This window comes from Bison bison, unplaced genomic scaffold, assembly GCF_000754665.1.
Source record: "Bison bison bison isolate TAMUID 2011002044 unplaced genomic scaffold, Bison_UMD1.0 scf7180017864329, whole genome shotgun sequence".
Classification (NCBI taxonomy): Eukaryota; Metazoa; Chordata; class Mammalia; order Artiodactyla; family Bovidae; genus Bison; species Bison bison.
The window spans coordinates 4414572-4429050 of NW_011494901.1; the positions used below are offsets into that span (position 1 = coordinate 4414572).

General features: G+C 42.9%; 1 protein-coding gene across 1 annotated transcript in view; it reads right to left on the minus strand.

Moving 5' to 3' along the window:
* The window catches only part of MAP1B (microtubule-associated protein 1B), a 92884-nt gene that overhangs the window by 77156 nt on the left and 1249 nt on the right, over window positions 1-14479 (minus strand). The window contains exon 2 of the mRNA XM_010853568.1: window positions 6743-6844. Coding sequence (XP_010851870.1) covers window positions 6743-6844 — 102 coding nt within the window. The remainder of the gene's footprint in view (window positions 1-6742; window positions 6845-14479) is intronic.

Consider the following 14479-nt stretch of genomic DNA (forward strand, 5'->3'; position numbering starts at 1 on the left):
TATTGACGATCCCCCAAATGGTTACTGGGCCCAGGCAGCCAATTTTCTGCTCCCCTCCTGCCTGTGTTTGCCTGTGTTGAGTGGCTCCACATTGCTCATGAGGAACCGCTCGAGAGCCATTACAGCCAGCAGAGTAAAGCATCCTTTTGACTTAAAAAAAAGTGAGATGAATGGGTATTTCTAGGATGGTCTGAATAAGCCTTCATTAACCCTGCGGAATGAAGGTGCCTGCACGGGGCAACAGAACATCATTTTATCCCTCTGACCACACCTGCACCAGAAAGAGAACATCATGTGCACTCTAAGGATCTATGAATATAAACGACTGCTAAATCTCAAAGCTGAGCCAATTGTAAACCTCACAGGAATTAGCGCCTAGTGCTGCATACACTACCAAATTCTGGATCTCCTCCTCGGAACGTCTGGACCTCTCACGGTTCCAAAGGAATGCGAGTGGGGGCAAGCAGGCAAGGTTTGCTGCAGCGTGTGAATGGGAGCACTGGGGCGGGAGCATGGAGCAGGAGGGGCTGGGAAGGCTGAGGGCAGGGGGTGAGCAGAGAAAGGCGAGCAATTTGCATTAAAATGGGAGTCCCCTTCCCAGGCGGGCGGCAATGACCTCAAGGGATATTAAACAGAGGTCTGGTTACTTCCACAAAAATAAGGCTCTTTATTTGCCAGGTTTCTTCTAAGACCAGGATTCCTCCTATAATCTCGAATGATGATGCAATGAGAAAAGATGAGCCCGATGGGCCTGTGGGCAAGTGCCTGAACCTGTGTGTGTGCTGAGAGGGAAACAGGCGGATAAAGCGTCTGCTTTCCCTCAGAAATCACAGGGTCCCTGAGGGTTAAGTCAGCCTCTCAAATGCAAGTGAAAGTATAGTTGTGCGCTTTATCTTTCAAAGGTTAGGAGCAGGGCTGAAAACACATTCATTACTGGCTGTCATAGAGGGCTGATGTATTCTAGGCACATACAATTAGGCTATAATTCTGTACAATGACAGACTAAACATACAAGTCTAGACAGAGAAAGAAGATGACTGCAAACATTCTTAGACCTTTTCTAAGAGCATCTTAGTATTTTCTTATCAGTCTACCGGCAAATGTAAATCCTTGCCTCATTAATGTCAAAGGGAGGAGGGGATTCGCATGAGTTAAATTCAAAGGGCTTGATTTCAATTCTCCATCAAAAAGCAATCTTGAGGCCAGATATTTTTAGCAGTCACTCAGCACAAATCTGTGGTTTATTTACCTTCCGGAGAAAAGGCATGGATTCTTAAACAGAACCACCCATACACCCATCACAAGGTCAATCACACCACATAAAGCTTTTTGTGAATGTGATCTAGGAGTTGTAAAACTAGTGACAGAAGGTAAACATGCCAAGGTCTCACTATTTATTCAGTTGACTAAGAAAATAAACCACAAGAAATCTCAGCTTCTTAAAACTGGCAAAATCTATAGTCATTTGTTGTTTGGAGAGAAGAGAGAAACAGGAATAGGAAGGATCAGAAGATGTTACCCATGGAGGTATTATCACAGCAGGAAAGCCAGCTGGCACCTTTGCTCACATCAGCATAGGCAGGGACAGGACCATCTGGCAAACCGTCTTCAACCATGCCCTGAGGTCCTGCTATGTCAGCACCTTAACGCATCTCCTCCATTTTGCTCGACTGCAGCCCACCAGGCTCCTCTGTCCATGGGATTTTCCAGGCAAGAGTACTGGAGTGGGGTGCCATCGCCTTCTCCCTCACACCCAAAGGACTTTCCTAAACTCAGCCATGCAAGGTTAATAATTGCATGAGGTTAATAAACTCGGCCATACTGCCCCCTACACATAACCAGCGCCAGCCATGTGCCTTCTGATAATGCTGAAGGCAACTGTTTCTCTACGAAACACCTTAAAATAATTTTTTAATTATTACAAAAAGGAAGCCAGCCAACACATACAGCCACCACTTCCCCTAGATAATACTAATCAGCAAATATAAGAGTCTGATAGATTTTCACCAAGGGAGACAATTTTAATACTAGTTTACATGTATTGTTTTACTGTGTGATAAGCACTGTTTCAAGATCTTGATACAAATTAAGTCATTCTACCTTCATAAAAACTATGAGGTAGAAGTGATCATCACTGTTTCACAAACAACAGACTGGGGCACAGGATGGTTGGATAACTTGTCAGAGATCCTACAGCAAGTAACTTTTACAGCTAGGATCTAGACTCTGCATTATGTTGCTGGTGAAAATCTGGGTTAACAAAAATGTTTAATTATTATAGCAGACAGATGTAGCAAAATGATGGGGAAAAAAGAGACTGAAATTAATTTTCATTCTGGTATCCCTCATCCTAGGAATCATTTGTATTTGTTTGTTGTTTTGAAATGATGTCTAACACAGGCAATCATGGGACACTTTCCATGTCCCCTCTCTGCAGTTAGGGGCAAATAGATCTAAAGTTAAGTTAGGGAGAGAAACAAATAGGAATGGAGAGTGAAATAAATGCCATTCAGCATGGTAAACCTAGCTCAATTTTCATGATAAGATTTATCAAAATGGTTCTCATTCAGCATGATTAAGGTACAAAAAAATACAGAGAAAAATTAAAAAAAATTTTTATGACAGTATTTGAATTTGGACACATAAGGAAATATAAGACTGTTGCTCTATTGTGAAAAGACTCAATTGTTGAATTTTGGCTTGAGTGAGAACATGGGGGCATGTTCATCAGACAATACCTAACCTTTTCTCTCAAGAGAACTCATCTCACTTGGGTCCACCTTAGATGTGGCCAGGAGTGGTGGTATACCAGGGCTAACCAGCAGGGACCAGCCCCTGCCACACAGACATCTGTTGAAGGATTTTTAGGGAGTCGATGCTGCAACAGCTCTGAGAGAGTAAGATGGCCCTAGATGACTGGCCATTCCAAGAAATAGAGTATGCCAGAGGCAGACAGCACTTGGCGACCCCAGGGCTCACATTCTGGGGAACCGGAGGACTCATGACCTCATCATTCAGTAGATGACCCTCACCTTCTGCAGAGAAAGTAACACATTCCAGCATCCTGCTCAAAGGATATTTGTTCAAGATGACTAAACCATTCCACAAGACCTGCAATCTTCAAGAAACAGGCCAACTGAATCTCAAAACCATATTTAAAAACTAGTACACGGGTTGAACGAGTATACGAGCACAAATCTGGTCATGCTGCCGCACAATCTATTACCTGCCCTGGAGGCTATCACTAGTCTTTTATAAGGGATCTCCAATTCTTAAAAATAGCAATAGAGGTATAATAACATGAGTGTAAAGCAGGCAGAAGAGCTATCCTAGTTCCCCATCTACAGCTGGGCCTTCGTATCCACAGGATCCTTCTCTACAGATTCAACCAACTGAGGATTGAAAATATACACTTAATTCTAGAAAGTTCCAAAAAGCAATACTGGAATTTGCCACAGGCTGGCAACTATTTGCGTAGCTTTTAGGTATTACACATTGTATTAGGTATTATAAGTAACCTAGAGATGACTTGAAGAATATGAGGACGTGCATACGTCACACACAAATACGAAGCCATTTCATATAAGAGCCTTGAGCATTCATTGACTTTGGTATCCACGGGGGTCCTGAATCAAGTCTGTGCAGGTTCCCATTGCCACTACATGGTGTCAGAGAGGACAGTGAATATAATAACTCCGCTAGCCTAAACAAAAGCAAACAAAAACTGTTTGGACATGATGCAGAGTGCAAGTTTACGCTAGTCGTACGTGACTGTTAAACGCCTGCTCTTCTCACAAGAAGATAAGAGTAAGCAACGTAGTGACTGGTTTTTGTTGCTGTTCATCACTGTGTGTTCACCCTTCCCATCCCACAGTGCCTGGCACACTGCAGGTGCTATCTAGGTTTTCTTTTTTAAAACTGGCTGAAGAAACAACTTTTTTCCCCTCTATTTTTTTGACCACGCAGCATGAGGAATCTTAGTTCCCTGAGCAGGGATTGAACCTATGCCCCCTGCAGTGGAAATGTGGTGTCTTAATCACTGGACCACAAGGAAGTCCCAAAGAAGAGCTTTATTTACTTTTTTTTTTTTTAAAGATATGACCTTCCTCTTGTTCTGTGCCTAAACTCAGTTAACTTAGATTCTTGCAACTCTAAATGCAGAGGTTCAGCTGACTCCATTTATGGGTTTGAGGTTCATGCTTCAGCTTCCACAAGTACCAGGAGTGGGGAAGAGACACTAATGTGGAGCCACTTAAAAACAGATCTCAAAATTTCCCATGAAACCCTTCAACCAGTTCAGGCAAAGCTAAAGGCTTCCTTGGGTCCATCTAGCGATCACTCACCCTACTGATCTCTGCTCAACCCAATTTTGCATCCTCCTCCAAGATAACATCTCTTCTCTCTAAAACACACTCACTTACCTGAACTGAACCCGAAGTGTGCTCTTATCATATGTGGTTGTCTGAGTTAGAAACCTTCACCCCACGCTGAAGGGGAAGGTTCACAGGGCCTCATCCTCACCGGCTGCATTCTAGATGCTTGGCCCTCGGGGAAAGGCCCAGCCCTGCACCGTGCTCTCTTAGGCTGGGGAACGAAGCTCGTAACATCTCAGAGTTGGCAAGAATGGGAAGGTGCTGTGTGTCCAGGGGCCAACCTCTGGACACACAGCCTAGCGTAGCACTGCTACAACTACGCAGGTAACCAATCCTTACTGGAGGTTTCAGCAGGAAAAAGAGGGATAATGGCAGCGGTTTGGGGGACCAGAACTTCCTAGGCCACAAGAGTAATGCCAGGTCTCTGGTTCAAAAACAGTTCATTCTTTAGCAATTCTTGCAGCCTTTCATTTTGCAATACACTGTCATTCTATAAAGTCAATCCAAGTATGAATGAACACAATGAGCATTATAGGATTCATTTACCAAAAAAAAAAAAAAAAAGAAGTCATAGTAAGAAAGCCAGAACAACCTACAGAGAGAGGATAAAAGCTTGAATTTTACATTTTGAAACATACTTGTTGGAAAAGGGTACTTTCCTTATTTTTCTTTTCATAAGATGATTTTAAAGTCATGGAAATATGCAAGACATAAAAATACAACATAACGAGATAAACAACCACATACTATACCTTAATTTCAGCAAATCATGTGCTGTCTGATAGGCTCTGGACCATTCTCTTTTTTCCTCAATGCAAAGTTACTTAAGAGCTGGTTTTCACATGGCTTTGCAGCAATTTTAACTTTTAATGAACCAACTCTTGTTAAGTTTTTCTTTACACATTTACTCAACTCCATGCTTGAAAGCTATGATTCATTTGATAACTGGAAAGCATGGGATTTTATTCTAAGATCAAACTCAAAGAGAAGAATGATTCCAGTCTCATGGGCATACTGCTGCAGTCAAGCGTGATGCGTGAAGAGGCTGACATTCTGAACGTGGCTTCAAATCTCGGGAAGCACAAGGCTAGTGGAATACGATACTGCCGTGCTGTACTTAGTAACTCAGTCATGTCCGAGTCTTTGTGACCTCAATAGACTGCAGCCCACCAGGCTCCTCTGTCCACAGCAATTCTCCAGGCAAGAATACTGGAGTGGCTTGCCATGCCCTCCTCCAGGGGATCTTCCCAACCCAGGGATTGAAACCAGGTCTCCCACACTGCAGGCGGATTCTTTACCATCTGAGCCACCAGGGAAAACCAAGAATACTGGAGTGGGTAGCCTATCCCTTCTCAAGGGGATCTTCCACACCCAGGAATCAAACTGGGGTCTCCTGCATTGCAGGTGGATTTTTTACCAGCTGAGCTATCAGAGAAGCTCAATGGAATATGAAGTAATCAGTCAAAAAGGCTGAACTTCATTGCTGATTTTTTTATCAATGCCAAAAAAATTTGCAATCATACAACAAAATCATAAAGACAGAAAAGAGTAGTCTCTATTTTACATAAAATGTAAGTCATATTCAAAAAATAAAATGCCAGATGGCAACTGTGATAGATCAATGGCAGAACTTTTGAGAGACACGCCCCAGGTTGAGTGTTTACTGACCAGTAACTGTTCATAATCCTCAAATGTGCCCAAGTGGGAGAAGCATGGGTCACCCTCACAAGAGGAAGACAAGGTGGGTGAGTCTGACTACCTCCTCAGTGAAGTAGCTGGTTAGCAGCAGAATCTTCATAAATGACAAATTTTTGTGTCCTTACCTTTAATTATCCAGTAGTATTCATTTTCATCTCTGAAAGAAAGGCTATCTTAACAGTAGTTTGGAATTCCAGACTCTTTTACCCACACTAAGTGGGAGATAATGCAATGATGAAATGATGATACATATTTCATTGATAGACAATACAGAAATGCATATATTTCATTTTCTTGAGAGGGAGGGTGCTTACAGAATTCTGGGAGCATCCAATTTGTATTCATAACTTCATGTGAGTAAAATTCGCATTTAAATAGACTATAATCTCTTAAGCTCAGAGTACAGTGAGATAAGTATGAAATTTTTAAATTTACCCTGGAACTTAAAATCTTCTAAGACTCCATGAAATAGAAACCCACACAATGACAACTTAAGAGTTAGCTGACTTTCTTAAAAGGTGGCTTCTTGCTCACCTAGTTGATAATAACAAACACAAGAGAATCCTTTAGCAATAAAAGGAAGTCTTTTCCCTGCCCCAGGCAAAGCTTTCCAGCCAAGCGCCTGTTTCTTTCGAATTCTAGGTTGACTACTACAGAACTGAAAGCCTCACCTGGAACTTCAGGAGAGAACCTTGCTGAGTGTCGGGATACAAAAAGTTTCAGTTCTTGATCCAGATTGCATTCAATCAGGTTTGTGTCCCATGATCGGATTCCTAAGGAAGGAAAGGAAGACAGATGACAGACCACCGGTTAGTCATTTCACTGTGGTTTGGAAAACATCACTGTAGCATTTCTCAGGCTTGCAGGAAGGGAGTGGAGACTCTTTTGCTGAAGAGCTTGGTGACCAGCAGTGGATGCCCACAAAATGGGAGGGCGGGGGAGGTCTCTCCACCAGGCCACAGGGGAAGGATAACTAGCAGTGTGGACTGAACTTCTGCCCCTCGTAACATGTAAATGCAGCTCTTCTGGAAGAGTAAAAGAAAACAGCTATTAGGGAAATGACAGGCTTTATTCCTGAGAGGGAGCAGAAAGGACAGGAAGATGGTGAGCTCCGTAGCAGTTAGGGGGCTACTAGACAATTGCTGGCTTTCCCATGGTCCACTTGTACGTGGCTAGAAAACGGAGAATGAGGGTGGGAAGTAGATATGGGGGCTGGCATTCAAGTCCACACGTCTGTTTTTAAAGGTTTTCGCAGCGTGCATGTGCATTTTGTATGCGTATCTGGTTATTCTTCTTTACTCCTCCCATTTTTGACCTTGATTTCTCAGCCCCTGGATATCAATCAAACTGTGTGTGATCTTTGCTAAGAAGGCGGATCTGGCCTATCTGTCCTCCCAGGCGTTTACCTGACTAGCTTGGCAGACAGCTCTTTCATTCACAATTGTTAGTTGTCCCGCATTTTCTTATCCAGAGGCAAAGAGATGTGGCAACTTTTTATACTTTATAAACTTCTACAGAGTTGGGGGCCGTGAACTGTCTATTCCCATAAAAGTTCACAAGGCTGGAAGCTGGGGTGAGGGGTGCTGATGCCCTACCTCCCTCCTCTCTCCTGACCTTCCAAAAGAGGGGGCTAGAGGGGAACCCAGAGAACAGCAGAGAAGGGAGGGCCAGGCAAAACTGAGGAATCACAGGACTCTGGAGTGTATTTTTATATCTTCCCAAATAGACGGCTCGTGGGAGAACCATTATGTAGACAGTATCCTTGACTCTACCCCTGCATGGAGCATCCTCAACCGCCAGAAACAAACCTCTGGAAGGGCAATCATTTATTCTCTATCTACTAAAGGCAGGAACTTGAACATGTAGGTGTATCACATAGGTGAACTATCTCTAAATAAACACTTGATCATTTAATCATTTTTGCTGGTCATTAGTCATGCATACAGACTTGGGAGTATAAATGGCAGTATTTTACTTAAACATACCTCTTAAATCCTTAAAGTATATCTGCATTTACCCCTATTTAAATCTTGTTCAGTTTTCCTATTCTGCAAAGAATCAATGTATATACACAAACTACTAAGATTCTGTAAACTGAGTTGACTACACATCTAAAATATCTTCAGATGATGCACCAAACACCTTTCTGAATTATGAGAAATATTTTCAAGCAGATGTGCATCCACTAAATAGAGGTAGATATTTCTCATACAATCCATGGGAAGGATTCAGGTGTGCAAGAGTTAACATTGCTAAAGAGAGGCTAAATTATAAGGGAGAATTTTATGGGTCTCCCTGGAAACATTAACAGCCTCAGTTTGCATTTGTGCTAATGGAACACTTAGATTTTAACACGAAAGGCATATGGTGATTTTGTGAATCTTTTTCACGCAGAATTGATAAAGAGGTTTCCTTTTTGTTCCACAGAAAGCTTGACAGGTGAAGAGGTCTGAATTCATTAAAATATTTGACTTCCACATGTATATTCTATATATTCAGCTAGCTTGGAAAATCATCAAGCCCTGTCTGAACTGCTTAATTGGAAATTGGTGACTGGATTATCTATGCTCCAGGTCTGAGCTCCACTTTGTCTTCTGGCTTGTCAAGTAGGGTCAATAAGTTAATAAGGAGACATACGTATTTAAATTAAATTCACATGATTTTTCTGCCTTTGTTCTAAGTAATGTCTAAATTGCTACATTATTTGAATGGCTTCATCTAGGGCTATACATAGACTTGTTCTAGATTGTTGTTTGCCATTGTTCCCTTGGCTTCAATTAACTTGTCATGACACAGGCAATTAAACGTTTGCTTTTTCTTTCATAAACTTCTGCTTCTATGATTTGCAATTTAAAAGTGGAAAAAGTATGAAACAGTAGAAAAACCATTCAGTAATTTTTAAGTTCCATTAGCAAACAACTGATAAAATGATTATTTCTCTTTTTTATACTCCCAGTGAAATTAAAAATTCAGGTTCTCTTTTTCAAGGGAGCAATTTCCAGCCAAATTACATCTTAAGGATGCATAATCACTACTACCACTTATAAAATAAAGGTTACAATGGATTTACTGGTTATTTTAGTTGAAAAGGAAAATTTTGGAACCAGGCCACTTTCTATACCAATTTTAGAAAGAAAATACTGTGTAATTACTTTGTACCTTCTACTGGATAATGTTAGTAAAGGGAAATAGTACCTCTCAATGAAAGCTGTTACAGCATTCCGTTGGTTTATATATCTCCCCTTTGTGCCTAAGAGGAAACCAGCAGCGGACCCTCTAAAGCTCATAGGACCAAAATAAAGTCTTCTTCGGCCCTTCTCACATTGACCCCTCCCTGAGTTCATGACTGGAGGGGACAGTGGGGTGCTGGTAAAGAGATTCCAAAGAGGCCTTCAGAAGGAGCTCTTCCTGGGCTCTGATGGGAAGTAGACAAGCCATGGAATTTTCTGGCCCTTTTTTGACTATCTCCCCAAACGACGCCAGGTCAAGTTCTGCCCTGGGCCTTTGCTTCTCCAGCAAATCTCTGTCATGACTATGCCCTTACTGGCTTTCTCAGATGGGGGCAAAATAACTCCACCAGTTGGAGGAAATCAACCTGCACTTCCGTCTTTGCCCAGCCATCCCCCACATCATGAGGTATGAGGGAATCTTAGCTCCCCCACCAGGGATAGAACCTGTTACCCCCTGCATTGGAAGCATGGACTCTTAACCACTGGACCACTAGCAAGTCCTTACCTCTACTTTTTGAACTGGGCCCAGAGAGCACCTGCCACCCGTGGGCAGTTGGCCTATGGCGAGGCACCCTGAGAACTCCCCTGCATGAGCCGGGGCTGGAAGCTAGTACCATCTCTCTAGCCTGATGACCAGTGGGGAACAAAGGACCTTTCCATCTCAGTTCTGATTCCAGGGGGAGCAGTGTACAAAGGGAAGGCTAAGTGCATGTGAAGTTGACGGATGAAAGAAAGAGGGAAAAAAGGTGTGTGTGGCAGGCGGGAAGGGGGCAGGAAGCCCAGGACAAGTCAGGGTGAACCATAAGGAAGAGCCATGTCCTTTTACTTTATACAGGTTAGACTTCACCAAGTTTACTGCTGATGCCAGCATTTTATAGGATTATTTAATAAAAGCAACATTTGTTTTAAAAGCCTCTCATTTAAAGGCTAAAATCTATATCCTGAAAGAAACAACAGATAGAAAGCATGAGGAAACAGCCATGCATTGCATGTTGAAATGGTACCCAGGTTCCATCTGTTACTGGGACCTATGACAAGTTGATTTTTTTCCATGAGCTTTAGTTGCTCCCTCTCAGAAATAGACTTTTGACTATTTTTTTGCCCAACTTCCTAAATTATTTAACTACAACCATAAAATTCTATTTGTAAAACTATATTAAATAGTGATCTGAAGTCAGATTAGACTCATAAAGAAATAATTAAAACAAAGGAAATGCTAAATTGAATAAGGTCTTCTTTTTTAGAGAAAAATTTTCCTATTTTTTTCCCCTTGACCTAACCTTCAATTTGCTTTTCCCCCTTTGTTTTAAGCCAACAAGTTGATGTTCATAATTTATGTGTTCTGTGTAATGCAGGCAAGGGAGGCCCATCCTACACAGAGTTCATCATTTCAAAGCATTGATGATAAACAACGTAGGTCTTGGCTGGCATCTTACATTAGAAACAAGCAAAAGAAATGATTTATACTAAGTTATTTATTGGTGGTAAAAGTTGGAACTTATTTAAAAGGTACACCTTTACAGAAGATTAACAATGACTCATCAATTTAACAACCTTAAATTTGGGGCCTGGCTTATATTTGGATCATAGAACTCTTTGAGTAGATAATACCAATTAAGCAGCGCAAGCAGAAATCTATCTGCCTTTTGATTTTGAAACGTATGAAGATGGATGGATATAATAAATATATCATTCCCCAACATTTCTTTTCATTCCCACCACCCCGTTGTTATCCTGTTAAAACAAAATGGAAACAAAGCCCTAACTCTTTCCGGGGTTCTTAATTCTCTTAACCAATGTAGACTGAAAGTATTCAATAAATGACAATGTAATTAGCAAAACTTACATCTAAAAATCAAGGGCAGTAGATGTTACACACATCTATCTTTCTGATGAACAAATCCTGCTGATTCCCAATGTTAACCAGAGGAAAGTTACACTCTAACAGCAAGTGAAACCAAACTGACACTTAGTGTTTTTTACATGTTTTAGTTTAAAAAATAAAACAAAACGAAGCAATGAAAACTTTTCACAAGGCTCTAGAATTCCTTTTGCAAAACATGAGTGTATGTAGCCTACGTCCCAAAATAAACTGGAGGAGGGGAGACTCTGCTAAAAACGGGGATGACCGTTAAGTCTATGTTGGAGACTAATTAGGAAGGGGGCAAAGGAGGTGCCAAGGAGTGACAATGGTTTGGCATGGTGTCCTGCATAACTAACTAAATAAAGCTAGACCAGTCTGAGCAAAGACTGTTGTTTCAGACTTAAGAAATGACCAGACCCTACATTATGCATTTTGAATGAAGCTGAAGAAACGAATGATGGTCTTCTGTCCTTGGGTAACCAAGCAGGACCTTATGGGACATTCCTGGGACAGACCCCTCCCCTATACCCTCTGCTTTAGTTCCTCTCTGAAATACCTAGATATTAGTATCTGAAGTATATTTCCTGAGTTATTTTTCAGATGCTAAAATCACCATCAAATGGAAGAAATTAACTACTTGATGACCATCCGCACGTAGTCCTCATTAACATAGTCTTGTGCTGTGCCTAGTCACTCAGTCATGTCCAGCTCTTTGCAACCCCATGGACTGTACCCACCAGGCTCCTCTGTCCATGGGGATTTTCCAGGCAAGAATACTGGAATGTGTTGTCATGCCCTTCTTCAAGGGATCTCAACCCAGGGATCAAACAGAGCTCTCCTGCATTGTAGGCAGATTCTTTACCATCTGAGCCAGCAAGGAAGCCCAACGTAGTCTTGTTACCTCATCATCAATCTAATTCTCAATTAGAGAATGGTGCATGAGCTGATCACACACTCTGGGACACCCTCCCTTACACTGCCTTTAAAAATGCTTTGCTGAAACCCTTGGGGGATTTTGGGGGTCTTAAGCACGAGCTCCCCGTTCTCCTTACATCAGCATCTTACAATAATGCTGCACTTTCCTTCACCACAACCTGGGGTCAGTAGATTGGCTTTACTGCATGCAGGTGAGCTGCCTCAGTTTGATTCAGTAACACTAGGTTTCAAGAAGCATGTACTCAGCCTCCATGGTGGGCTGATTCAGGCCTATTGATGTACTTGCATTTCCGCCATCTTCCTACAGATTTATTTTCTAGGTTTCCCGTAGAGCCTTAAATCATCAAATGGCAAAAATCCAAGTCGCTAGGGTCTCCAGACTCAGAGAGCCTCATCCGGATGAAAGGGGAGACAAGCAAGAGGGGCAGAAGATGAACCGCTTTCCCTGCGGAAAGGCTGCGGCACACAACCAGGGCCGAGCCCCTGGAGCATCTCCATCTTGCTTCAAACAACTGGTCCCATGGGCACCAGCCACCGCAGCCATGGTATCAGAGTGACCTCTGGAGGAGGAGGCCCTGCTGGAACCTGAGAGCTAAGGAAGCATCATATCAGGCCAGAGCAACAGCCAGCCTGCCCTGTTGCTAAGTCATCTCTGACTGTCAGAAAAGCTACAGGAGCAGTATTTCCCCTTAGCACTGGAAGGCCCTGTGGTTTGAGCTGCATCCAAGACCCCAGGACCCAAGAGAGTTGATCTCCAGAGGAAAAGCAGCATCTGTTACTGTGCCTTAGGAAATGGCTTTGCTCATTCACTTGGTTGATTCTTAATGGGATCAATACTGCTATTTCAGAGTTCCCCGCAAAAAGCTGACTAAATCAGGGCACTAAAAAATCAGGAAGGCATGCTGACTGAAAAGGACACCTGAGAGGGTTTCTGGGGGTCCCAGGAATGTCCGTTTCTTGATCGGGATCAGGTATGTCTTTTTGTGAAAATTCACCAAGCTCCTCGTTTATGATTTGAGCCTTTCCCTCACTACATAATACATCAATAAATTTTAAAAAAGAAAAGGGGCAAGAAGACAAAATTGAACTCGATCACTAAGTTCCAGTAGCGTGAAAAATAGTCGAGACCACGTCACAGTGACCGATAACTTGGGTGAATCTAGTTTATCCTCAAACAGAAGCAGCTTCAATAAACCCCCTGAGAAATAGGGCACTAAAAGGGTGATCAGCAGAGTAACAAAGCAGGAAGATAATTACATGGAAGGTGATTGCTGAGCCACCTCCCTGCATGGGGTGCTGCCCACAAGTGGATGACTACTGCCTTTGTATAAAGGCGAGCTCTAGAAATTGCTCTTTGATCTTCCTGTGATGTTCGCCTGGCCTGCACTAACATCATGACGGGGCCAAAAACCAGTGATGCTGCAGAGCCGGCATTCTGTCACTTATGAGTGGTGTGACCTTGAGCTGGTCTCCCTATCGTTCCTGCCCCTCTGGGCCCCCATCTCCAAAATGGGGATGAGGGTCCCTCTCCTCACACCACATCGGGTGCTTATGCACCTTTTATACATAGAAACACACCTGCTTTATTATTACTTCCCAGCAAAAGTGCTGAGAAATAATATTTTTTTAAAAATCCAAAGTCATAGATTCATACAGCAGCCACACCCAAAGTCAGTACGTGTGAAATTTTCCAAGGAGAAAATGTGCAAATAAACTAAATTAGTACTGATCAAATTCAAAGGACTATAGTTTGACAAATGAAGGGTTATTAGATGCTCAAATGAGGCATTTCACTATTGACCTAGCCTATTCTTCCATTTTTTTTTTTCCGAATAAAATAACAAGTCTGCTTTCTGCTCACATTTTTTTCTTTCTTTTTTTAAGCCAAAGAGTAACACCAGTGCTTTAAAGTTAAACAAAAGAACCAGGTCTGCAACTCGAGTCTCCACCCTGCAGCCTTTTGTTCTGGGCACAGGCGACCGTTTCCAAATGCAGAGGCAGACCACTAGAGTTTAATTTTTTTTCATCTAAGACAAGGTTTTCTCGCGTCTTTCATGGGGAGTGGGGGGCGGGCGTGGGGAACGAGGGCTGCGTGAACGCCCTTTGTCCGCCTCGGGCTGCCGTAGAGACCGCAGTGCGGACTGCACCACGCCCACCAGCCGGTGTCTCGGGGCAGACGCGCTTCAGCACCACCCCGAGAGAATAGAGCGCGGGCTGGGGTTGCGGAGGGACCGGCGACCTCGGTCAGGGAGAAGGGGAGGTCTGCGATGCCGGGGGGAAAGGGAAAGGCAGAGGACAGAGCTGCCCACCCGGGGACTTCGAGCGCAACAAAGCCGGGTTGAGGCAGACGAGGGGGCGCACAGCACCCCAAGCCCCGG